Source organism: Sebastes umbrosus, chromosome 12, assembly GCF_015220745.1.
Source record: "Sebastes umbrosus isolate fSebUmb1 chromosome 12, fSebUmb1.pri, whole genome shotgun sequence".
NCBI classification, from domain to species: domain Eukaryota; kingdom Metazoa; phylum Chordata; class Actinopteri; order Perciformes; family Sebastidae; genus Sebastes; species Sebastes umbrosus.
The window spans coordinates 17,322,529-17,349,550 of NC_051280.1; the positions used below are offsets into that span (position 1 = coordinate 17,322,529).

At 42.6% G+C, this 27,022-nt stretch overlaps 1 protein-coding gene across 7 annotated transcripts in view; it reads right to left on the minus strand.

Annotated features, from left to right (window-relative positions):
* Positions 1 to 27,022, minus strand: part of kmt2cb (lysine (K)-specific methyltransferase 2Cb) — a 78,417-nt gene that overhangs the window by 18,953 nt on the left and 32,442 nt on the right. For 3 of the 7 annotated variants that reach the window (XM_037788119.1, XM_037788118.1, XM_037788117.1), the window contains exons 13-37: positions 22,578 to 22,655; positions 21,457 to 22,175; positions 20,097 to 20,219; positions 18,118 to 18,234; positions 17,646 to 17,750; positions 16,240 to 16,344; positions 15,943 to 16,124; positions 15,314 to 15,478; positions 15,113 to 15,219; positions 14,830 to 14,901; positions 14,482 to 14,694; positions 13,568 to 13,687; positions 13,165 to 13,290; positions 12,934 to 13,064; positions 11,162 to 11,351; positions 8,849 to 8,941; positions 8,516 to 8,563; positions 6,485 to 6,625; positions 6,348 to 6,380; positions 6,006 to 6,146; positions 5,765 to 5,906; positions 5,065 to 5,300; positions 4,824 to 4,897; positions 3,227 to 3,424; positions 1,010 to 2,995 (exon numbers count right to left, since the gene is read on the minus strand). In XM_037788119.1, coding sequence (XP_037644047.1) covers positions 1,010 to 2,995; positions 3,227 to 3,424; positions 4,824 to 4,897; positions 5,065 to 5,300; positions 5,765 to 5,906; positions 6,006 to 6,146; positions 6,348 to 6,380; positions 6,485 to 6,625; positions 8,516 to 8,563; positions 8,849 to 8,941; positions 11,162 to 11,351; positions 12,934 to 13,064; positions 13,165 to 13,290; positions 13,568 to 13,687; positions 14,482 to 14,694; positions 14,830 to 14,901; positions 15,113 to 15,219; positions 15,314 to 15,478; positions 15,943 to 16,124; positions 16,240 to 16,344; positions 17,646 to 17,750; positions 18,118 to 18,234; positions 20,097 to 20,219; positions 21,457 to 22,175; positions 22,578 to 22,655 — 5,645 coding nt within the window. The remainder of the gene's footprint in view (positions 1 to 1,009; positions 2,996 to 3,226; positions 3,425 to 4,823; positions 4,898 to 5,064; positions 5,301 to 5,764; positions 5,907 to 6,005; positions 6,147 to 6,347; positions 6,381 to 6,484; positions 6,626 to 8,515; positions 8,564 to 8,848; positions 8,942 to 11,161; positions 11,352 to 12,933; positions 13,065 to 13,164; positions 13,291 to 13,567; positions 13,688 to 14,481; positions 14,695 to 14,829; positions 14,902 to 15,112; positions 15,220 to 15,313; positions 15,479 to 15,942; positions 16,125 to 16,239; positions 16,345 to 17,645; positions 17,751 to 18,117; positions 18,235 to 20,096; positions 20,220 to 21,456; positions 22,176 to 22,577; positions 22,656 to 27,022) is intronic. The other 4 variants (XM_037788121.1, XM_037788122.1, XM_037788120.1 and 1 more) reach the window with 4 other exon arrangements.

The following is a 27,022-nucleotide window of genomic DNA, read 5'->3' on the forward strand; positions in this document are numbered from 1 at the left end:
TGAGTTCCTGGTCCAATTTTGACCTACCATTGACAGCTGTACACTCACACAGTTCTTTTAAGGAATGAGGGATTACAACACTTCAGGTTTCAGGTGTGCTCACTTAAAGTTTCGCCTCCAAATAAATGGTTTAAATAATGCAGCTAAAGGTGGTTATCTGACTGCTTGTGGTTCTTGTCGTGTTGGACAAGAAATGTCTCTAATGATCTCAATAACTGACTTTGTAAGTAAAACGTTATAAAAACTGATCGCAATGATGGCCAAACTTAAAAATATGACCCAGGTTGTTAAAGAACAAAAAGTACTTTATAAACATTGTTAAAGATGTTATTGATAACATTTTTATGTGGTAAAAGATTAAAAAAATAATGATAATACATCCATAGTGTGCAATACTTTCAGGTGGAATTTCATTCTCACTGTGCAATATAATTTTTCCATGTGCAATTTTATTAATAGTCTGCTTATTGTCAATAATGTATATACTTTGTTTTGCTCTTTTTTTACTGTGTTATTTCCCCACTGTGGGACTAATAAAGGAATATATTATCTTATCTTATCTTATCTTATAGTGCTTTTAGAAAGGTGCTGAATAAAAGTATGGCTTTTCCTGAAAAAACATTATTATGATTGTGAATTAATCATTTTAAAAATTTTGGCAGGTCCAAAATTAATGTTTTGTTTATCTCTGTGGAAGATATCTGACGTTTGGTTCCCATTTCTTTAACACATTTCAGTATAACGATGTTGGTATCACGTGATATCTCTGTGTCATCAGTAAGTGTGGAAAAAACGGATAAATGAGATTTACGGTAAGTGCCTGGCAACGACTTGTTGTGAAGTAAATGCAATGGAACGGGGGAGGGAGAATGGGACATCTAGTGGCTGAATGTTATCAATGTTATCAATTGTACATTTAAGAAATGTAAACAAACTAAAATGAATTAAACAGGGCAAAAATAAAATTCCAATAGTAATGTATGAGTGATGTGATGAGGTATTCATGTACCTGTCTGAGTCTTTCCTCACTCTCAGCGAGAGCAACACCCTGAGCGTCAGAGGATGCACCAGGCATTTGTGGGTTGTTGGACAGTTGGCCTGGGTCTTGAGGGACGGTTCCATTGTTACCCAAACATGACTGATCTTTCATTTCCATTTTCTCTATTAACTGTGGACGAGGGGTCATGGGGGCTTGCTCATATGGGTCGTGGGCAGGTGTCTGACTGGGTCTTCTGGAGGGTGACTGAGTAAATCCATCTTCTGAAACACCAGGGTGTTTTGGTGTTTGTGAGCCTGGATGAGGGAAGGGCTCATGAAGTCTTCCTTGAGGTGGGGAGAAAGGATCCTGGCTCCCCATTAGTCCTGGCCTTGGCCCTTGTCTGCTGAGCACATCAGGACCAGGCCGTGGGGTCCCTGGAGGCTGGGCATAAGGGTCATTAAGCATTGGTCTGGGGGTCCCAGGCTGGGAAAACATGTCAATACCCCCTGACCTTGATGGCCCTGATGTACTAGTAAATGACTCTATTAGCCCCCTCTGGCTGCCCGGTGACTTAGAAAACCTCTCTCCCACAGAGGGCCGTGGAGTACCTGGTGGCTGAGCATAAGGGTCCATTGAGTGGGAAGGTGACATCCTCTGTCCAGGGTGCGACTGATGAGGGAACTGGTTCATCCCACTGGGGCGAGGAGTAGAAGGAGCCTGTGAGTAAGGGTCTGAGGATGGGTTAGGGATGTTTGAAGGCTGACCATAGTTGTCATGTGGACGTGGGGTGCCGGGAGGTCGGGCATAGGTCTCAAAAAATGGGCGAGGTTGAGCACCGGGTTCATTGATGGACCGTTGGTTGCCTATAGACTGAGAGAAAGGGTCCACGTTTGGCTTGTTGGGACCAGAGGGCTGGGCAAACGGGTCATATGTGAAGTGGTCAGGTCTTGGAGTGGAAGGTGCATGAGCATAAGGATTTCTAGACATTTGAGTCATTGGTCCTGGCTGAGCAAATGAGTGTGCCTGAGGGTGATGCTGCTGGCCCAATCTAGGAGGACTGGTGAAGTTGTCATTCCCAGATGGTCTTGGGGTATGCGGAGGCTGAGCATAGGGGTCGTTCTGCTGATTCTGGGAGAACCTGTCAATAGGATGTAGACCTGGGCGGTTGAAGGGATCCTGAGCCTGAGGAGGGGGCATAGGTGTTTTGAACAGAGGAACCGAGCCAGACTCATTACTTCCAGGGATTGGTGTTAGTAAAGGCCTCGAGTAAGGGTCAGACAAGATCATCCTGTTCTGGGCCATGCGCTGATAGGCCTCATTTCTTATCATGGGCCTTGAGTATGGGTCTCTGCCTGGAGAACCCATTGGGGGCCTTCCCTGAGCAGCCTGACTGACCCTGGGGGGACCCATGGGCTTCAGGAAAGGGTCCATTTCTCCAGCTGGCCTTGGGGTGTCAGGAGGTTTGGCGTAAGGGTCACTGCTCATAGATGTTGGCGAGCCAAAAGATTCATGAGCAGGAGAGGGCCTCCCTCTGTCCTGCTGCTCCATCATATTTGTGGGGGATTTACCAGATTCTATCTGCAATCTGCGACATGCATTTGGCCCGAGAGTTGGCGGTCTTGGTGTCCCAACCATCTTGGCATATGGGTCCCATGGAGAAGAGGGTCTGGAACCAGAGGAACCCGGTGAGAATACCTGTGGGGACTGAGGTTGGGAGGAAGAGCCAGATGGAGGGGGAGGAGGTGGTCGTAAGAACACGTCCTCCGGAGGACCTGAAGTGGGCGTCCCTGGTAGCTGCGGCCTGGCAAAGCCGTCTTTAGAGTTAAGCTGCGGTATGGGGGACATGCTGCCATTGCTGGGCTGGGAGGCCGGGCTCTGGTTTCCACTGTTGTTGCCGTCTCCATCTGACTGGCTGTTGGACTGCTGCTGTTGTTGCTGGAGTTGCTCATTCTTAACTTGCTCCAATTTCTGAGTGGCTTCAATTTTGGCTTGCTGTTTGCTCTTCTGCCTCATTTGCTGTTGGAAAGGCACAATGAAAAGGGGGATTAGACATCAAAAAAAGGATGCAGAAAATTATCAGTCTCATGCCAAAAATGAACTGGACCTACTAACCACCAATGTCATCAGGGTTAATGTGGAGGATAGTGCAGTTGTTTAGGGAGCTTTACTAAACCACCACTTCTTAGCTGTCTTAATATAAAGTGGACCTGCCGCTGCATTCCCTGACTTCATTGCATACACTCTTACCTGTCTAAACTTCCACTCTTGTTCATGCTCTGACTCTTTTGGTTTCAAAGGGTCTTTAAACAGCAGTTCTGTGTCTAGTGGTATGTTGGGATCAAACACCTCAGGGGGCTGTTGCTGTGGATGGTGCCTCTTCACCGTCTCATTCGACATCTGGACTTTGTTGATGCGCAGGGCTGCTCGGTTATCTCTTGCCTTTTGCTAAACAGCAAATCAATCACAATCGCAAAAAACACATCAGACACAAATACTTCATAAACACAAAAAGACTGCAGAAAAAATGGGGTTAACCTTAAGCAACCCTTATTATCTGAAACAAGTGTGATACTGGAGAAAAGTCACTCATACTACGACAACAAAACTGGTGTGTATGTAACATTAAATTCTTTCATAGCATTTGCTTCAATATCTCACAATTATATATGCAAGCTTTGGTATTGGCAGGCAATTTCATATCAAAAGATGACGTCCAGCTTCCCTCTCACGATTCCAACTACCTCACAGCGGATTTCATGCTCAAACAGCGCGATGGATAAGAGCTATAACATTTCAATTTTACAACCTTCCACATGTATGGGTCGAGGACCGACCAGCATCAGCACCAATAGGTTTGAGTACATTTTTAAAGGAAAAAAGTAAAAATTCTCTGATTCCAGCTTCTTAAATGTGAATATTTTCTGGTTTCTTTACTCCTCTATGACAGTAAACTGAATATCTTTGAGTTGTGGATATAACAAGACATTTGAGGACATCATCTTGGGCTTTGAGAAACACTGATCGACATTTTTCACCATTTTCTGACATTTTATAGACCAAACAACTAATTGATTATTCGAAAAAATATTCGACAACGAAAATAATCATTAGTAGCAGCCGTACTAATACACAAAACAGTGAAGGTTGGAAAGCTACAACATGCACAAAGACAAGGAAACTACTTTCTCTCTGACCATATCCATCTTGTTTGTAATCCAGCAACATGAATGGCGGTTCCCTCCTCATTGGCAAAGAGTTGACACTTGGTGGTGACAGAGAGAAAGCGGTCTCCATCCCTGCTGCTAGGGTGGTTTGCTACTGGATTGCCAGTTTTACCCACACAGTTTAGTAATGTGACGTCTTTGAACTGTAAATGCAGCACAGGATGGAGGTCATCCTGTTTCTGTTATTCAGGTGTCTCTATAGTTGGGATGTCCAGTGGGAGATCAAAAGAAAAAGCCATGAAAGAGAACTGCCACCATGTAAGAGTGGCAAAATACCCTTACAATATCAAATTCAAGGTACCTTTTCTAATCAAGAACAGGTCTTAGAAACTGGCCTCTGCCAGATAAAATGACTTCTAGTGAACTTAATTACTCAGACCATAGTGAGCTCTAACACTGAGCAGGCCTTCCTGTGTTAATTCGTTCATCTGTGAATGGCCGGATTTCAAATTGCATTGGCAAGAGGCAAGAGGCCAGATGCGATAAAGGAGTCTGCCTTCTGCATACTAATATGTCAGTGCAACTAGTAGTGACAGTTTGATGACTGGCATGGTTCAAAATGTTAAGACTTTGAGATAGTTGAAGAAAATCTGCAAATTCAACAGTGTGAGTGATCTTACCACATATGGGGCCCTGTCTTGGGAACTAGCTTTCCTCCACAGTTTTGCAATTTGCTTTACTCTCGTGGACCAGTCTGTTGAAAGAATGAGAGGAGGAGTTGTCATGCCAACAGTCTCACAGAGCATACAAGGTATTTTTTTGTAATGTGGGACTGAGACAATGCAGTGGGCACACCCAAACAAATAAGCAGAATTAACAGCAATGATGACAATAGAAACATATGGTAATATATATACAAACCTGGGTATTCTTCTTTGAGGTTGGGGAAATTGACATTGGTATATAGAACGGGGGCTACAGTGGCTAGCTCTCCAAGTGTCTCCTCCTTCTCCCACTTGAGTGTACTCCTTTGGGCATTTGACATGGCTTCAGCCTCCCCCTCAGGCAGAGGTCCAGGGGTTGAAGGGGCGAGGCCATGGGCAGGGTAAGCACATGGACCAACCGCCTCTCTAGGCATCTGATTAAACTTTCTATCCCTGGAACAACAAAGAAATACAGCTTTAATCATAACACTCTGGTTTTGCAGAGAAAAAAAGATAACTACATTTTGGAATATCTAAAGAGGACCTATTGTGCTTTTCCCCCTTTTCTTTAGTGTGTTATATATATATTTTTGTACAGGTAAAATGTCTGCAAAGTTACAAAACCCAGAGTCCACGCCAAAGTGAGTTACTCTTCTGCCTGAAACGCCTTGCTTGAAGTACTGTCTTTTTTTCCGTAACATGGTGATGTCACCAAGTAACACATTTGCATAATACCTGCCTAACGACTAGTTAGAGCGGAGATGGAGTAGAGTCTGAAAAGTTTGGTTCAGTTGAACAATCACAACAAAGTGGGTCAGCTGTCCAATCGGAGCAGACTGAGCTTTTACAAATATGAACCTGAAAATTAGCACAATAGGTCCTCTTTAATAGTTTAAAGGGAGGAAGCTGTACATTACCTTGGATTGTCAGTGAAAGGCATACGGTTAAGGGGGGAGAAGTTTTCTGGGATGCAGGGTCCTGCTCCTGGATTTGAAGGGAAGCGTTGGTTTGGTCCCATCATACCATTGATCATTGGCATCCTTGGAAACATGGGATTCCCTACACACAGGATTTAAGACGGGAATTAGATGCATGAGTTTTCAAAAACGACAGCTTCAAACGCTACCTCTGACAACGACAAGGTGCTTAGTGATGTACCTGCATTGGGGTGAGGCATACTAGTGCCAGGTGTGGCAGGGAGGGGACCGTGGGGGTGAGGCACCTGTGGTAGAGGTGGTTGGCTTGTGCTGGGGCTAAGGACTGCTGTGAAGAGATCCTCCACATCTTTACCCTCCAGCTCTGTAACAGAGTGCAACAGTACAATGTTAAGTGTGCATATAATACACATTAAGGAAGCAGTAAAGATGGGTAAAATTAATAAACTGCAATGTCAGAATTCATTCTTCCTGTATTTATGATGACAGGAGTTCACAGTCACATTCATTCCAACCTTACAGTTTTGTAAAAAAAATAAAAAAATAAAAGGATGAAATTACCAACCTGGAATTTTGTAAAGTTTGCTGAGAATTGATTCTGAAACAAGGAAAGAATTAGATCAGTATTCATCTGTTTGAAGTTTTAAAAATAAAAGTGTAAAACAACTGGAAGTGTCTGGATGTCTGGTGTCCCGTACTGACCATCAGTGACCATCTTGTCCAGCTCTGGGCTGAGAATGCCGTCCAGGTGTTCCTCTTGGAGGTTTCGAGGTGTCCTTCGGCCAGCCTGAGAGTGGAGCGACACTGGGGAACCGTCTGCCAGGGGCCCAATGTCCAGACCAGCTGTGGAAACACACACAGACATACAAAAACAAATCATAACACGCACGCACACACACACACACATAACACACAAAGCAACCAACAAAATACCCAACAAAGAAACGTGATCATAAATACAGACGTAAAGTAAGAACATGTTTATTGTCTTAACAGCCTGAGGAATGCAATCAAAACTGAACAGTATAGGATTACAGCTCCTTGGGGGTTCCTGTGTTGTTTAAATGCAGTGTTGTGGGAACTGTGAAGAGACAGATAGGTCATACTACACACTAATTCTCAGTAAACGTAGTTCGAGTACAAAACACTTGAATGTTTGTGTAGGAAAATATTGCTCTGGCCCATCAAATACCTTGGTGTTCTGTACTAAACGCCTATTGATCCAATCTATAAGTTACTACACTGCTTTCAGATTCTATCAAAATTATGCTGGAATTTCTATCTATCACTGCAAAAACTGTTTTCCTACTCTTGTCGATACTTTCCATTTCTTCCATACTTTCTTCAACACATAACTTTCTACCAACATAAGGATGGATTCAACCATTAATTGGCAATAGAGTGGTGCAGTGATGACGTATTTTTGTAGGCCAACCAGGAAGTTAGCATTGCCCTGGGTCCCTCGACAAAAAGCCAATAGGATTTTTTTTCTGTTGGGTTTTGGATTATTGCAAAAAAATAAGCTCTGTGGCAAACAAACTTTTACGATACTTATACGTTTTGTTCAGCAAGATAAACTTCACAAATGAACACCACTTTTATGATTTTTGAAGTGTAAATGCAATCGGCAGAAGTAAAAAACTAACGTTAGGCTATAAACGAACTACACCACGGTCGCATGACTTCACGTCACCACTACTAGGCTAAAGGCGGACTACTATCCGGCGTGATGGCGTTTAGTAGTCTCATTTAGCCACTTGATAGCAACCGCCGTTCTTAAGACATGTAAAAGCTTCAAAATTCACGAGTGGGATGTTTACTGACGTATTTTATGTCGTGGAACAAAACGTTAAAATCTCTTAAGCTTGTGTTAACCACAGACATCTAACCAAAACCCATTCAAAAAACCCATTGACTTCCAGACGAGGGAACCGGAAGTGCAAAAAATGCTAAATCATTTCCAAGGAGGGTGAAAAGAGGAGATGTCACCCATCATCATCGCGACATATCTTTGGGCTACAACACATGCGCAGTAAAATTTGGTCTGCACTTGCTGAAACTGAGCCAATAGCAACGCATGACCGCAGCTCCAATTACACTGCACATGTGTCATACCCCATGGCTCAACACTGTCCAAGCCTCTTTTAATAAGCCTTGGTCATTTCCGGGTTGTAGGACTCATTCCTGCAGCACTCTATATCTGAATTAGAACAAGATCATATTAGCCCATGAGGCATTTAGGCTGAACAAAGTAGTTTTTTTTATGTTACAAAGAACAGAGGACATGTACTGCAATGCTTTTTGTCATCCAGCCACAGGACTGAGAACATAAAACCTTCACAGGCTTTAGGAGCTGGATATTCTCCAAAGGCCTCCTCTAAATTTCTTGTTCTTGAATGTCAAAATGTCCTTGTCAGTTTTTTTCCTTTGCTATCTTGAGGATCAGGCAGCTATGAATTTGTTCGTATTTATTTAAAAAATGTCACCACTGTGAAAGGGTTTAGGAGGCTCACGAACAAAGACTGACACACCAAACGCATTTGAGTGAACGCTGTGCACTGGGTTAGGTAAGCACTAAGCAGTTTATGAGTGTTAAAACAATCTGAAATGGTTGAGGAGAAAAAGCTAAGTATATGAAGCAGCTTAAATACATGCACACTCAAATAGAGACAAACACTGTAAGAGAGGAAGAATGCACTAAAGCAAGGGATTAGTAGGCCATAGCACCCTTACCAAAAGGAGGAGGCGAGCTGTCAACCTGGAAGGGGCAAAAATCAAGACCTACAAGGACCCAAAACCAGATAAAATGAGTGAAAAAATAGTGAAGACAGAACAAGCACAACACGCTTCAGACAATGCAAACAAAAGATAAAACCAAAGATGAACAAAAAGTATTGTTAAAGAATGTGACGTTAAAAAAAAATCATTAAGTGATGAAAGCAAAATAAAACTTGCTGTCTGAGGAAATTTCTGAACCGGGAGGAAAAGATTTTTGTAAATCCACGGCCAGGTGATTATTAATGAATTCTTGCCACTGTGACTGCCTGTGAGATATATAAGACGCACCAGAGTCACTGCTTGGCTTTCCGAGCATTCCCAAGATGTCTGCATCACTGTTCAGAACATCAGATAGATCAACTAATGGTTCCTCAGATGTCTCTGTAGATGGGGGGGAAAAAGGAAGGAACAAAAAAAGAAAGAAAACCAAACCGTCACAAATCATAATTGATGGAGATGTTGAGCGGACATGAGAATGTGATCTGGAACCATTTGTTTGGATGCCACATGTAGAATTTGGTCTTGAGTCAACAAGAGACGAAAACAGTATGTAAACAATAGTTAAATTGACTGACCTCTGAAAGACTAGAAATGTACTACACCAAATTTTCCAACAGTATTATTTAACCAATTAAAGTCTCTGTCAAAGAATTGCTGCTAAAGATATGAACTGTAATACCGGGATATCAACATACTATAACATACTGAAGATGGAGAACACTGTTTCTCAATCTTAAACATTTAATGAAGTTGTTGCAAAATGCTCCTCCCCCAAACACGGTGCAGTCATTTCTATGCTTCAGTCTTTTCACTTACGAATATTTTCTTTTCTTCTTATTGTCTGAATGTCACAGTTGTCAAGGTTGAAGTGTTTTATTTCTTCAAACTGATGTTTATTTGCCATTTCTCACAATTTCAAATAGCAAAATATCATTTTCTGAACTGAAAAATCAGTGCTGATGCCTAGTAATACCACTCATGATACCTATCTTTATTCTTAAACCACAATACTGGATACGAGTCGGTATCTCTCAAACTCATCAGATCTACTTAAAATCACGTTCACAAACCATATACAGAGCAAATAAAAAAAATAATTTGCTGAAGGGTACAAAGGAGCAAATTTATCTTTTTCATATCGAGAGCTGCCACTTCTATGCAGGGAATCGCAGACTTTGAAATATTGCTGTCAAAGTTTGTGCACTAATCGACTGCGCGCATGAATCCCTTCTCCTACAGTTTATCTCAAATTACTTTATAAATGTCACTATTTTTGTGGATTTTATTATGTTCTCTTCGGCCCAGATGTCAAGCAAACATCGGACTTCTGCAGAAGTCCAGGTCAGCCCTCTCCCACTCATATTAACCTGTCCTTTACCTGTGTCCATCTCAACAAATGCCTGCGCAGTCAGCCTGCAATTTTGGTTCACTTGGAAACCGTTTACGAGAGGTGGTCTCGGACTGGTTGTTTTGGTCCACACCACAGTACGGTTACTGTGTTCACAACCGCCCAAACAAACCACGCGAGAGTTTGATTAAAACGGACTAAATGTTGGCTTGTGAAAGCGCCCTAGCAACTTGGAACCAGACCAAAAATGGGACCAGATTTTGGATCTTATCCTTATTCCCCCGACACTGATTTGATGTACCACACTGTGACACAATACCTTACAATAGGATGTAATTCAAACATTAAGACAATCCCAGTTTACTTCTACTGCAGTTTAGCTACTGGTTGCGACAAGGAAAGCAATAATTAGTCTAGGTATAATGGTTTTCTTGTTTATTAACACATTGGTTTCAGTAATAGGTTTTGACTGAGCTTAGATGTTAGTGTTGACCAACACTTTGATGGCGGTCGCTGTGCTCCACTTGAAATTTTCAGTCATTGAAAACTTCTAATTCAATCTTTGGACAGCTTGAGAGTGTTGGCAAAAACAGTATGATATATTTTCCATTTGGAATCAGCCTTGACAAGCTACTGGCACTTTTCTGTTTCAGGCACGTGGCTTTTTTTTCTGGCTGTACAACATTGCACAATGCCTTTCATACAGGTCAGCGCAAGGGTGCATGTGCCATTTCATGTAAAATTGAGAGAAAGGTCGAGAGAGCAAGAGACGTAAAGTGAATGGGCAGGCGAGACAGAGCGAGCTTGCAGAGAGAACAGAAACTGAAACTTCACTTTATTTGTTTTTTGTAAAGTGGAATTCTTTAGTGTAGCAGTAAAGTGAATGGATCTGAAGGTACACTGTGAACTCTCATGACCAGAGATTAACCTTTGACACTTTGACTTTTGTTTTGTATGAATGGGTGAAATGTGGCTTGTTCAGTGGACCTTTGTCATACCCATTTACTCCTGTGAAAAAAAGGGGTGAATACTGTCATTGGGTGACAGGGGGGAGAAATGCATGGAATAAAAGACATAAAGTAGTTATGCGAAATGCCAAAAATAAATATAAAAGATGTGTCAGGCTTTTCCAATTCCCGCATTGACTGACCGGTCTCAGTTATTTGTTCAAATCTAATATTTCGTCTAATGCTTTGAATCAGTGAATCATAACATCCCTTGTCCTGGAGAACTAAAGTAATGTGTTTACGTACGTGCTGCTGGTCTGGTGGGAAGGGACGTTGCTGAGGCGCTGAGCAGAGGGTCTGATGACGGGTCCAGGAAGCTGGTGGCGGGATGCTTCCTCTCCGCTTGGCTGTGCCCTTCTTCCAGTAAGCCTGATTCGACCCCCTGCTGCCTGCTCTGTTTGCTTTTGTCCAGTAGGTCCTTTCCAAAGAACGCCTCCTGAACATGACAACACAAAGCACCGGTCAGTCCTCTGTGGTGACACTTTTTCTTAAAGGACCGTCAGCTTACCTTTCTTGACATGACTCGTGGGAAACACATCACCATGTCACATAGAGATTATTCAGCACACATTGAAGGCCCATGAGAATGGACCGAAGTGAAACAGAGAAGCTCTGAAACTAATACATGATGCTGCTGACCTCACTTTTGTCAGCACCTACCACCCCCCAAACCACTTAGACCCACAAGTCATCTACCATCCTCAAAGACATGTAGCTGCAGCTCCCCGCTGCACCGAGACATTAAAAGCCCAACGTGTTGCTATTTCAATAATTAATGAAATGTGCTCCACTGTGTTGGACCTTTAGGTTGGACTGAGCATCCCCTGACTGTGGTGGGATAAAGACCAGCACTGACAGCTGCTGGTGTCTTAATGCACATCACATATATCTATGTTTTGGCCAACTAAAGGTGACACTGAGATACTGGCTAGAGACAAGGAGCCTTGAAGTCATCTCCGGTTAAGCTTTTGTACGTCAATTCACAACCCAGACAGGAGCCATTTAAAGAGCACGATCAGAGAGGAGTATCCTCTGCAGTGAGTTCCTTTAGGCTGTTCCTCTTTCAAAAAAAAAAAAAGATCACAGAAGGGGCACCGTGCACCGGGGTTCTGTAAGTGGTTTCCAGGCAATGTACTCTGGATTCCCAACCTTCCCAAGGGTGAGATAAAAGGCATTTTATGAAGATATGGCATGACAAGACCAGACAATCTTTGCATATGAACAAGAGGCTTGCATAACAATAAAACAAAAATAGATTTGCAATCAACTGATGAAATAAGCCGTTTTATCTAACGCAATATTTGTTCTCGTCACAAAGGTGCCTTTTAGAATATATAATGTTTTAAAATGTGGTACCCCACTTTGACAAAATGAGTGGAATAAAATTAATATTTGAATTTTTTACGGTAGTTATTTGTAGATATTTTTGAACAAAATTGAGAAAGAGTTTTTAATTAAATAACACATTGAACACAGAGTTATAATTAGGAGTGGGAATCACCAGAGGCCCCACAATATTACTGTGATTTTAAACATTTTGCAATATGCTGAGTATTGCGATAAGATAGATATATTGCAATTTATTATGTTTTTTCAACTGCAAATTATGCAGTTTGTCAACATCTGTTTCATCTAATAAGATACAGTTTTCACTCTGTTCATCTCAGAGTTTTCATTCGCATATCTTGAGGTCAGAGGTCAAGGGACCCCTTTGAAAATGGCCATGCCAGCTTTTCATCGCCAAAATTTAGCGCAACTTAAAGCAATATTTAGCATTCTTCCCTGCTAACAAAACATGGTTTACAATACAATATACAATATTGCCACGCAAAATAATGCGATACTATGCTGTATGGATTTTCCCCCACTCCTAATACCCCCAGAAAGGTTATATAGGGGTTTACTCTATGTGGTTATAAACGGATATAACAATGTAATATCATATATCCATGCAGTTTATACACAGTATTAACTTACTGTTCATGCCAAACAGTAGTGTGCTATAAAAGGTGACAGACCTGCAGGTAGGCGGGAAAAGCTTCCTCCAGTTTTGTTTTCTTCTTTCGGTAGCGTTTCTTTATTTTTTCTGGGACTTCTGGTCCAGGCGGCATCTCATCCACCGGGGTGTCAGGCAGCGCCTCTGACCATCCTACAACAAACAGAAAAATGACATCACATATAAAAACATAAAATGACAGATGAGGGGACAATCTACTGTTGATGTGTGTAGATATTCTTGGTGTACAGACCCTCGTCTTTTCCAAAGGGATTCTCTGACACGGAGCCAGTGGAATCCTTTCTGCAGAGGGCTCGTTTGGCTTTGCCTGGACCTTGACCTGGACGGCTCCTTTGGCGGACCATGAACCCACCAATGCCTTGAGAAGGAGATTCCTTTATTAGCAATTAATCAACAAATATACTCCCGAAAAAGCACTTTTTATTTCAATCATGGAGGTGATATGATTAGAGTTTGATTCTTTGGTTCTATTAATTGTCCGGTGCGTTCAGCATGAGGGCTCAGAAACATTAGATAGAGCCCTGTGTACATCAGAGGCCCTGAGATGGCAGTGCTTTGCTACAGCTACAACGTCGGGCATGTACTGCACCATTTTACGCTTCAGAGGAGCTGTCTCCTTCAATCAGGTGCCCTACCCGGCCGGTACGGTTTCCTCTTCCTCTTCTTGCCGCCGTCGGCCCCCTTGGAGTCGTCTTCTGCTGGCTCTCGCTCCAGGCTCGAGTCAGACTTTGCCTCACAGTCTAGGAGCTCCGCCTCTGCAAGACGGAGAGAGCGTTGATGATGAGTGACAGCCCTGCGGCAGAAAACACCCTGGCCAGGCCCCTCAACGCAGCCACCAGGGTCAATTCTATCTGAACCGCACTCAGTGGCAGGACATTAGCCTGATTGAAATTAAGTTCACCAGTTCCATTACTAAAGACCTTATTTTCCAGTGAGACTTTCTTTTCCCATACACTTTTTTTTTTTTCTCCTATTGACTTAAATAAAAAACTAATTTTATTACTACTAATTAGGGGTATCTCATGCCGATCATCTGGATCGTACCAGGGCTGATCATGGTACTCTTTTTTTAATTAATTGGTATTGAATATCTGAAGCAAAACCCATTCCAGATACTTACTTTATTTATTGAAACACACTGTAGAGCTTAAAAAACATTTGATTGGGTTTGTAAAGCGCAGCAAAATAAGCAGCGACCAACAGTTTCAACTAATGATATTTGAGAAAATGTCAGCAAGCGTTTTGATACTTTAACATTTTATATAGCACCTACACCTGCTTTATAATCAAAAAAGACATTTCACTTTCTACACTATGGGACCTTTAAGTGCAGAACTGTCAAACATATCAGAATTAGGTCGGTTTTAGTAATTTTAAGTGTGAACTGTGCAGCTGTATTAATGGTGAAAAACATTAAAAGTCAAACTGGATGAAAGAAAATACACACAAAAAGCCAATACTCTAAGCCAAGTCCAAGTCACTATTGTACTGAAGGCCACTGATAAGCAGACTGATATGAAAGAAGAAGCTTGTGCGAGAAAACAAGTACCTCTGTTGTCCTCTATGTCTTCATCACGAGAGAGCTCTGAGAGGGGGTCTAGAGGAGCCTGAAGCACTGCCACACTGTTCTGGTTAATGATCTTCAGCTTCAGCTTCGGCTTGGGTTTCCTGCGCCGTGACGCCGTCGCAGACAAGCTCTGGAGCTGGCAAAGCCCCGACTCTGTCAAACAAACACCATCCTGGGTGTAGGTCCTAGACAGATCTAAAAAGACCGAAAAAAAACGTGGCTAGAATCAGCATATACTGTATAAACGTATAGCCAAATCACCATATTGTAGAGAGAAACATTTTCTTTCAGGCTATTTATAATCCATTGATTTTGAAGCTCTGAGCTTACCTATTTCTTTAGCCTTTGTGACAATCTGCGTCATCATTACAGGCTCAATGGCGTCTCTGGCCTTGGTCACAACTGCAGCAGCACAGGACACACAAAAGCCATTAAAAACAAAACAGCAGAGACGGGAAGATCAAAAGTCAATAGTTGAGTCTATTCACTGTACATTATACACACAGACACAGACACAGACGCACACGCACACGCACACGCACACGCGCACACACACACACACACACACACACACACACACACACAACGTGTGGAGGAATCACTGCTCTCTCACCTTTAGTGGTCTTAAAAGCTCGGCACATTGTGCAGTCAAAGCAACTGTCTGCAGCTTTTTCTACATCTTCGTCTGAATGGAGACCCTGACAAGATGCATGGAACCATCTGTGGGTAGAAGAGAAGGTTTAGATAAGAACCAATTACGTATGAATTAGTAGAGACCAGTTATCCTGAGCCGACACGTTTTGTAGAAACACACCTGTCACATTGGCGGCACTGCACAATCACAGTGCCTTCGCTGTAGTCCACCAGGCAGATGGGGCATGTTGCAAGGCTCGCACACGGTGCACACTGGGTGTAATTATTCTGCCACTCACACCTTAGGCCTGGTGTAGTGGTGCCACACTGAGTACAGGACACACACCTGCAGGAGACAGGGAGGACAGAGGTCATTCTACCCAGGTTGCTTCTAAGAGGATAACACAGATTAACTGTGCTGCAAGAACCCCGCCGACTCACTTTACTGTCCACATGCTGCAAATATGAATTATGAATATTTCTTGTTCATTTGTCATTTTCAAAAGGAATCTTGAAGTCAGTTGATCCCCTCTCCATAAACATATTCACTTTACATGCCTGTGCATAGTTGGAAAAGAAGGTTTTTTGGGGTGATTTTCAAACTAAGATGGGTAACTAAAAAGAGAGCTATTTATTGATCTGGATGAGGTGTGGTGAATTGCATTAACTGTTTACTATAACAACAAACAACAGAGTGATCAATATGTACTATTGCTGCATGCTTTTAATAAACTTAACATAAATTCAATTCGAATTTAAATGAGAGTCTGTTTGAAGCTAATTTGGCTGACATGATCACACATCACTCACCATTTGCACTTCCAGCTGTCCTTGGGCACGTTTTGCAACGGAGGGTCCAGGCAGTAGGTGTGATAGCTGATGTCACAGTCATCACACAGAAGCAAACGGCCAGGATCGGTGGCCTGGCCACAGGCCTCGCAAACCGTGCACTCCAAACAACGCCAGCCTTTACTCAGTACCACCTTGGTGATCTGTCAAAGTAGCAATGAGACATTTATGTGTAGGCCTATGTGCAATGAATGGTATTTCTGCTATGTACTTCTAGTATACTGTGTGCGTGGTGTACAAGGTCAATAGTAAATGTACCTTTATGCCAACACAGAATGGATGGTAGCACTGCCCACATTGAGCGCAGGCCAAAAGACGGCCCTCTGCACCAAGGCCAAAACTCCCACACACCACACACATGTCCTGAAAGGAAATGAGACATCAGGAGTTACTGCATTTTGCTAAGGCATTTCAGTTCAGACACTGAAATTCAAAAGCTTGAATACTACCATTTTTGTAATTCTTATTTTTTCCAGTTAATATAAGTTTTTGTGTTGAAAAACAAAACAAAGAAACTAGTCTGCTTCAGTCTCAGTTTATCATGCTTTGCCTCGCGGAGCATCTGCGTTCCGGCTGGATACCTGTGCTGCATGTACGATGATATAACGGGAAAAGGAAAGTAATTTTCTCTGAATAAAAACGAATGCGCACGGGGAAAGCACCTGTGGTTGAAGCCGCCCTCATCAAGTGGATTGATAATGTCTGGTCACATAATGCCCCCCCAAGTGAAACTTTGCCGATCCTCAATCGGCTCTGAGGCACACATGCAGACCGGCGCCCGTCTCCCTCCATGCCGCTGCCAGGTGAGCGAGCGAAGATCCCCGGCAAAGGGGCACCGTTCTGCATGCACGCTCGCGTAGCAGAGCCGGCCAAAAACAGCAATGCGTCTCCCTCGGTGAGGGAGAAGGCAGAAGAATTGGCAGCGATCCAGTAAATTGCGAAGCAGTCCGTTTCATTACTTTGTATTCATGTAATAAATATACAAATGTCAATTAGATGGTAATTTGCATGACAAATGATGCACAACAACAAAAATTTGGTTATAGTAATCATCCGCTTACAGTGATCAATTTGACCCGGACAGACGTGATCACTATAAGCGGTTTCCAATATACCTATTTACTGATTGAGTGAACCCTTTTTACCCACATTCACAGCTGAGAGCTCGACAGAACAGTCTCTTAAGCACTGATCGGTTTCACTTGAGCCACTGAGGGGTTGGTGCCTTGGTAGGCAGCACCTCGGCTGTATTGTTTAATTGCCTAGTCGCTGTATATGAATAGATATTCTCTAACAATACAGGATTTTAACCTCTGAATTACTAATTCTGCTCTACTGCTATTGCTCACTTCACAGTTACTGCTGTCTCTAAAACCTTGATGAATATTGGATAGTAGCTATAAGTCAGTTATTCTTTACAGAAATAAATTCAGTACAGGAACTTTGAAGGCAGAAAGTAAGAAACAATAACATTTTAATATGATCCTGTGTTACATAATCGACTGCATTTCCTGCAGGCAGTATCTCTCCTCAATTAATGCTCTCCAGTGGGTCTTTAAGCACAGATTTAATGTCAGGCCATCTAAGTGAATAGAGAAATTAATGGATGAGGATTCAAAATGAAATACATCAGCAACACTCTTAAGTAATAAACAAACAAAAACCTGTTTTAGCGTGAAACTGTCATTGCTGGAGAATATGACCACTGTGTTATGCATGGCGTTCTCCTCCTCGTCCTTGACTGGGTATGGTGTTTCTATTGTGATGACCTGCAGATCAGTGATGAAAATACACAAATAAACAAACATGACATAGTGTGATGATGATGATGTAAGCAGTGTCATAATTTTCACGACACATAGTCATAAGAGTTAATATGATTCATTTAAGGATACACATAGTTACTATCAGCTATTACTATCTATTATTCACAAATGCTGAGTCATCATGGCCCTCAGGTAATGTGCAGTCTTTACCATAAAATTAAACCAGTAAACAGTTTACTCTGTCATTAACATCAATGCTGCTTACAATACAGCATCCACGTCTTCAGCTGCAGGGAAAACAAACACTGCTTTGCATATTGTGCAATATTTGCCGAAGATGTCAAGATGTCAGCCAGCTGACAGCACATACCCCAGGGTTCATGCCGGGACTCACTCCATTCTTGCCTCTGGCCCTGCCGCGTCCAGCTCTACCTGACAGACCAGCCCCTCTGGGCCTCCTCCTCCCGGGGAAGCCTGAGCCTCGACCCTGTGGAGGAAAGACAAAGAAAAGTCAGAAAATGTGCAGTACGAGGAGTGGATATAGACACATTGTAGGGGGAGCACAGGGACAATGACAACTCTCCATCGTACAAACTGAAATGGGCAGACGCAAGCTCCACGTGTTTGCAAAAGTTTGTTTCTCTTTCACACACGCTGAATCGTTCCCAGTCATAGTTTGCTCAGTGGACAGACAAAGATTTAAAAGGAACCTTTCACCACTTTTAGGTCTGTATATATTCTGAATCCACAGGCTGCACAACAGGAAGAGCATTGATCATCCAGTTGTAGCAAGTCATTTTGTAGTGTTGGTTGTATGGATGCAAGCTGATGCTGCAAGTGCACCCTGGATCATAAGTGATTTACATTCAAGTATTTATGTTGGCATTGTTATGTCTTTGAAAAGATCTGTAAATTTAAAAAAAAAAAAAAAAGGGGGTAAAGATTACATCAGAAATCTTAAAGGGAAACACCACCTAAATTAAGAATTCCAATAAGTTATTTCCATGACCTAGTAAAGTTCAATCAATACTGTTGAACATGAGCTACTCTCTCTCAACCAGAGAAGTAAGTCTCAAACTTGTGAGGTCATAGGGTGTTAAGTCTGAAGCTGCTCCATGGACAATGAATGGGAGACTGTTTTTGTGACCCACAGAAGGTTTGTTTTCTTTTTAGACCCAAATGAGCTTTATTCTATTGTAGTGTTGTCAGTTGTGAAACAGAAAATGTTCCCATATACTCAGAACATTCCACTGGGTGCTCTCAGTGTCACCTATAACTTTCCCAACTCATTGTCTATGGAGGAGCTCCACACTTTTTACTTGATGACATCAGAAATTTGAGTTTTAGCACTCTAGTTTTTGGATTTGGGAGAGAGTTGTTCATGTTTACCAATATTTTTATGACTGTCTTAGACCATAGGAATAACATGTATGAATTCAGAAAATGGGCGTAGTTCCCCTTTAATTTCTTAGATACTTTTACATCAAGAAAAGAAAAAAAAATAAATCAATCAACCTGATTCTTGACATTTTGATAGAAATTACGGTTATTTGAGAGGTACACTACAATTTCAGCCAGACTGCCAGGAAGAGAGACTTGAGAAAAGGCCTCTCAGCTGTTGTTCTAGCAATGTGAGATCCACTGTGCCTTTGGCATATTTCCGCCAGGAGGCCTCCGTCAAACTTAAGTCTAACTGAATCTTCCAGCTCCTGCCCCTAAAACCCCTCCTCAGTTACCCCACCTCCTCAGACACCAATCCCAAACCGAAGACCCTCCCATCCACTGTGCCTCCATACAGACACACTGTTCAATGGTGTTTAACCTAGACTGAACCCCTACCACTGCAGACAAATTAACCCTCACCCCGGCCTTGCCAAGAGTAATGATTGTCACCATGGCAACCAACTGCAACAGACTTTTCACAAAGTCAAAATCAAAGAAGAAAAAAATATATAAATAAATACTTTAACAGGTTTGAATAAGACGAAGGAGAGAGCACGGCTGACAAAGAGGAAACAGGACACATTGATTAGTAAAAATTATTAGCCAGATATTTAGACTGTGGAAGGTCTTATTACACCTGGCCTTGCTCTATCAATTCAACAGCAAAGCCAGCAAAACCCATTTTCAATACAGCCATATCTTTCGGTTCTACTTCATAAAGTCATTAGCTTAGCGATTGGTCTTTGAATCTCTTCTTCTCACTGTAAGGTGGTGGTGATTGTTAGGCTGTGATATACATCTCAGTGACGTTCAGGAACACTCAGGGAGTGTATGTCACGAGGGTAAACAGAGGGCTAACAGAGGGCAGCTGCTGCCCCGCCGTCTCTGGTGAGCCACAGTATTTACCACTCTGATGCTCCAGCCGGGGCTGCCAGAGGGATGCCTCGCCTTTGAGATGTCCCACCCCTCTAGCTGGTCTGGCGACCAGGACAAGGGGGAGCTCACACTGCTATGGGGGCTCCATGCACCCTAAGGTAAGGGGGGGGGGCGGGTGAGAGAGTGAGAGAGAGGGAGGGAGGGAGGAGGGCGACAAAATGCAGCAACTTAAAAACAAAGCCAGCGAAGAAACAAAAACATACAAAGATGTTAGAGAGATGTAGTGAGCTTCTAATGTAGCCACTTGGGAACTACTCGGTACACATCCATCTATGCAGGGCTTAAGTATTAGAAAGCATCGGATGTGCCAAAACATGAACAGGTTATTAGGTTACGGCCTGTGTTAGAGCCAATCCTTAGAGTTTTCATGCATACAAGTTTCTAATAGAGTCTTTGTAAAGGCAAAACTGGAGAGCACAATTGTGTTAGTTGCATTTCACACAGCAAAATTTGCCAGGGCATCATGGCACCATACAGCAAGAAAGAGGCCCTACATCCTCTCGTCATGACGACGGCGTATGTTTGGCATGTTGACAAAACAAGGGGAATTGCGTCAGCACATGAGCACATCGGACTAAAGAGGAGCAACATTCAAATTTCTGGAATAGATTTCCCCCAGGCCATGTGTAACAAATTAGTTTGAGCCATATAATGTTTATTTAAGAGATGGGATATATCTGGGGGGAAAAAAACACATTTTGCTAACTAAATTAATCTATCCTTACCAGCATCATTCATAATATATTATAGCCATGGGTGTGATTCTATTCCCATTATTATTTGTCTGAGAGAGTCTACATGCAGCATCTCTATTATAATCCATTTGTTTTAACGACACTGGGACACTAATATTAGGGGATTAAAAGTTTTTTCACAGTCACTTGTGGCCCACTGCAGTTGATGGTATAATAGGAGATAACTAGGACATGGAAATGGTAATGATCACTGAAATGTGGGACTTGATGAATGCTCATCCTGGGACAATAAGGTGGCACGTTTTTGTGACGTGGACACAACAGAGTGAAATGAGGAGGAATATGGTGAAGACTCTGAAGAAAAGGTGTTTTAGCCATAGAAAAAAATATATAAAAACATAATCGTATAAGCCGCTTCAACCAACCCAGTACCACCAAAACACCTAATCCACCTTCATAGAGTAGAACACTGAGGAAACTTGCACTCACATCATTTAGGAGTACACAAAGTAAGAGCATCAATTATTAGCCAGGGGTGTATTACTTGGGCTGGGACAGCGAATGAGGCAGAACGAGCCTGTCAATGACACGGAAACAAAACAGTGGTCTTCTGTGACATGATAACAGGTTCCTACCTGTTTCACCCTTGGCCTCCCAGGAGAAAACTTCCTCTTGGTGATGGCTGGTTTTCCCATTCCAATCTTCGGGGTGAGTGGTATAAGGGTGGTGGTGGTTATTACACTGCTGTGGTCCAGTGAAGGTAGGATCTGTGTCTGAGACAGCTCTCTGGGAGATGCCCCTCGGCCCAGAGGGGAGGAGTGGCAAGGAGAGGCAACCATTTCCGCCAACCTTTCCACGGATGTCTTGAGTGGTTTCTCCTCTGAAGGCTGAAATGACAGACTGGGCTTGCTCTCCGGTGTAGTGTACATCTCCTCTGGTGTACTAGAGGCTGAGGGCGTAACAGTCTCTGCCAGGTTCCTGTGAAAAATGCCCTCCATCCTCTCCTTGTTAAGTTCTTCTGGAGCAGTTTCCAGGAATGAAGCCCTGACTACATCCATACTTGAAGGCTGGGGTAGTGAGACTTCCATTGGTTGGTCCGTGAAAGGTACTGATGCAGTACTTGGTTCTTTGGTGGTTGAGATGATGGCCTTAAAATCCTTTGTGCTGGGGTCGGCCATGCCCTGCTCGGGGCTGGCCTCTGTCTTTGCTGGTTTGATTTGTAACGTGGTATCCTGTGTCTGTAGTGTCTCCATAGAGAGCTGGGCTGGAAAAGACTCAGACTCCTGGCTGGGAGTCGCTGAAGACGCAGGACTCTCTGTAGCTGTAAGCTGGGCTCTTGCTGCTGGTTTTGTTTCTGTAGGAGGAAACACACGGTGGTCAGAAGAACATATTTGGGTAGAGTACAGAAGTGTAAACCAATATAGTGTTATGCTAACATTGTCCAAGCATTTTAAAAGGTACAGTGTGTAGGATTTGGCGACATCTACTGGTGTGGTTGCAGATTGCAAACAACTGAATACCCCTCCGCTCACTCCTCTCTTTCCAAGGCCGCGGTAGCGTGAGCCGGCGAGTGCAAAACCATGGTAACGCCGTTCACCATGCTCAAAGGCCATCCTTACCATAATAACACTACTTTACCAACACAAACTTTACAACAACAATCACTGTTACATTAATGCAAATCAATACAAGGTTCCACAATGCAAATTAGACTGTGTGTGTGTGTGTGTGTGTGTGTGTGTGTGTGTGTACAAACCTAGTTTGAATTCTGTTAGGATTTTGTTGATAGAAGGTTCAGTAACCTGCTTCTCAACGTCTGCTCCCACTGAGACTTCTAAAAGAAAGAGGGTTCATTATCAAAAAGATTACATACAATGAAATGGATATTTATTCATCAATAGAGAGAACTAAAAGGCTGGAGAGACTGAACACATTAAAGATAAAGTGGTAAGGGAATAAAAAAATAGTGGACCATGGGGAAATTCTGTGCTTGGCAGTCAAACTGGTTGAGAGAAAAGAAATATTTCTTCTTGCATCATGCGTCCGAAATTGCATACTATGCACTACCTACCCAATATATGTACTATCGTTCAACATACTTTTGTGTGGATAAACAGTAGTATGTATCTTTTTGGACGCACTGAGCAGTAATTTACATTTCACTTCCTGAGAGCCTCCTTGCTGGTTGGAGATGCGTAACCATGGTAACCTGTGCCAAATTCATGTGACCAAAATGATGGTTTGTGAGAATCAAAGTCTGAATTAATTTAAAATATATTACGCCTGGTAAACTGAAATCTTATACTTAAACACTTAAATTGAAGTGTTATTGACGTTACCGAGCTGTCCGTCAACGTCTGTTATGAATTACCGCATTGCATTGTGGGATGTTTATGCCGCCATAGTGTCCCGCGTTGCATACTGTAATATTTCACCGGAAATAGTATGCAATTCATGTACTATTGGTTTCATACTATGGTTTCGGACATCCTTAACAGTTCTCACATACTGTTTTAGAGTGCTAAATAGCATGTTAGTATGGAATTTCGGACGCAACCTATGTGAATGACATAAGCTGACCGGAAGTAAACGTGGACCCAAGCTGTTGCCTGGCAATGCAATTCCATTGAAACCGATCTGACTCTTCTCCCTATAGTAAAACCACTGAAGGACTAAAATCTCAACCTGCAGATCATCAATTATCTCTTGAGCCAAAAAAATGAAAAAGAGAATTCTATACGGCTCAAGATCAGCATCAGTAAAGGTTATACATTATATATGGATATAACATTAATTTCACTGCTCGGATTTAATGTTGCAGTAGCCTTGAAAAGGATGTGACAGAAGTGTTACTGAAAAGGAGTGGCTTTCGAGTAACAAGCAGTCACAATGAGGCAAGCCTTTATACGCTTCCTAAGGTGTTTTAGTATTAATCTAGTGTCTCCTATCCTCTCTCTTCATTTGGTTTTGTAGCATCTCCTATCCCCTCTCTCCATTTGGTTTTGTATTAAAGACATCAATGCATTTGACTAGTCTGGCATGAATAGAACTAGTCATTCCTGGCTATCAGGCATCCACACACCGAGCCAATATTCTGCCAGACAGCCTCTGACCGTACAGATAGCTCAGTCTTAACGAGGCACCCACCATTTCAATCCACAAGTTCCCATGTCACACTGATCCTGACACACGCATGCACCTGCTAAGCATCTCTGCCAGGGAAGGGAGTAACCATGACAACCAACATCCCAGGGTCTGTGTGCTCTGGGCTCATGACTGTGCAGCTTGCAGGTGCTCATCCGGTGCCGATGCCAGAAAGTCAATTAGGAGATGGGCCTCCAACCATCTCCAGCCTTCAACTATTGACCAAGCCGAACACACATTCTCATTCATATTAACGCCCTGCTTCCTACATCGTCTACAGTGAATAAGGTAATGGCTAAGATAAATACGCGGCTTTGATTAATGCAGCAGAGGCCTTAAGTCGGGTCTAACTTGCAGTCACAGAATGGATCTAACAGCATCTGTCAGTTGAGTCACGGTAAGCCTGCTGTTAAACCCTGAGTGGTGGAGAATCCTGGCAGGTGATAAACAGCTCTGGTTAATGACTTTAATTACATTACATGTGCGCGCGGTTGGCAGCGTAGTCATGATCTCACATAACAAAGCCATAGGTAAAACAAGTCTGCAAATATATAAGTAAATTTCAGCACATTATTGAAATAAAATTCCCTCTTACTTGGGGCAGGAATATCAAGCACATTGCAAAAAATAAGATAACATTTTAACCATTTGTCTAATAGGGCTGGGACGATTCACCTATCTCCCGATTAGATACTCTCAAGATACTTGGGTGCCAATTCAATATTACGATTAAAACTTTTTTAACACTAGACCATAGGAAAAAGTTGAATCATACACTTCAAGGGACTTTTACTTTGGAAAATATCTTAATTAATACAGTAAAAAGGTTTAATTTTCAGCATGCGTGTAGTCAGAGAAGTCCTGAAGTCAAATATATCAGTCATTGTCAGGGATTATTTATTAAGACATTTCCCTCACAAATTAGGGGTGTTTCTTTTAATTTATAAGGGACATGTAATGTTTTATACTTCTGGTGAATATAATCCAATCAATCTTATTTCTATATATGTATTTAGTATATACAGTTCCTTTTGTTAAGACCTTATTTTGAAAACTGGACGTAGTCACACGTGTATATACTTCCGCTAACTTCGCCAAGTGCGTAGCTAGCTCTCCCATTAGCTCTGTTCTCTTTATACATTCATGGTCTCCTCCGTCGGGGCCGTTGGAACGCATTTAACATAAATGTCAGTATATGGGTGCGCTACAGTTGTAGCGTCGGCTGGCTTGACCGCACGTTACCGCAAGACGATACGTTTCCTGTCCGTGTCAGAGTAAGCATGCAGCTTTGCCAGGAAAAGCAGAGCTAGACATCATGGCTAATGTGTGAAACCCAAAGTGTTTCCATACTTTATTGTATGTGTAGTGTTTACCACGTTGGATTTAAAATGTGAGGGTGCAGGTCGTTTCCACACAGACCATCCGCCATTTCTGCTTTGTCGTTTCGGCTGCGGTTTGTTTTGGTTGACGGATATGGAACGGATATGACATTACGTTACTCAGACTACAACAATAAAAGCTGTAACTTCCTTCTACCTCTGCATAGACTCAAATGAAGCAAATGTATCGATTCTGGTATTAAAAACAAATATTCCAAAATCGTAAAATAAAAATCGGTGAATCGATTGTTTTTCCCACTCCTATTGTCTAATAGTCTTCAACCCAAAATCCCAAATGATATATCTCCTAGGGGTTAGAGAACATTATGACACGTGGATTGAAAAAACAGGTGAAACTTGAGTCTTATTTTGTGGTGCTTAAGATAAACCTCCTAAAGCTTCTCTTGTCACAGTTGGGGGGAAGCATCGCCTTGTGAGCTAAATCCAATGATGAGGCAGTTCATGACCACAGGAAAAGGCTAGTGAAAGGAGAGCACATGTATGCAGAGCAGCGTAAGCAAGCTGTGTGAGCAGTCATGAATGAGCCAGCGTAGCTCCAAGGCAGGTTTGCAGACAGGGGGCTCTAATATCATCACCATCATGCTACTCCTATCCATTCTCTCCTGCCAGTGGAGTCTCCAGTCTAGACAGAGTGGGCAGCATAGCTAGCTACCACTGGCATCCCCAGCTCACCATTAATTTGCTTGATACTCCACTCCACTGCTGGCAAAACTCACATGGAGTGGAGACGCAGCCCTGAGCTTCACGCAGACAGACACCAGCATCAGGTAACTCAAAGTGTAGGGACAGCTTGCACCACAGTGAATCACGGATGTTGGAAAGGAAAGGTTTTAATAGTGCTTCTTCTACTAACTGTAGCTAGATAAGCTGATATGCCCAAAAAACCTTTGGGTTAAAGTTCGAGTCACATCCCAAGTCTCCACATTGGTTCTGACTTGAAAACAATATGGCTATTTCAAGACATTTCACTGTAGGTTATATCCTATTTAGTTACTGTCTTGGGGGCCGTGTCCACCAAAGTGTTTGTTTCCCAGCTGAAAGCGCTTGAGAGTGTTTTGGAGGCGCAGCGTTTTTTCAGATGAGACGCTTTGGTGGCTTTAGGTTGCTATGATACGGAATATCCGTGGAAGTAAACATGACGGCACAAGGTAGAATGCTTGCTCCACAGATATGGCTTGCTCTGGATGAAGGGAAGGCTGAAGCACTTAGGGAGAGAGGACGGACCCGCCGGTCATGTGGGTTCATGAGATTTTGTGGCCGAGGAAACATCTCGGCGAGTACGATCGTTTGGTTCAGATTCAGATCAACTTTATTATCCTACATAGGGAAATTAATTTGGTCCAGTGCTCCAGACATGAGGACAACATAAAGGCCATAGTAAAAATAATAAAAGCAGCGTCAGCGCAAATTTGTTTTAATGCCACTAATATGTTTAACGCATTAACAAAATCAATGTTCCAGAGGTTGTACCGGGCTCAGTTTTAAAGCTAGAGTGAAGATACTGGCATCATATGAAACTACAAGTAAACCTAAGGAATCCATTGGTACCAACCGCTAAATTCTGGCGAGGAAAAACTGTCGGACATTTTCAAAAGGGTCCTATGGGTACCCACAAGTCTCCTCTTTACAGACATGCCCACTTTATGATAATCACATG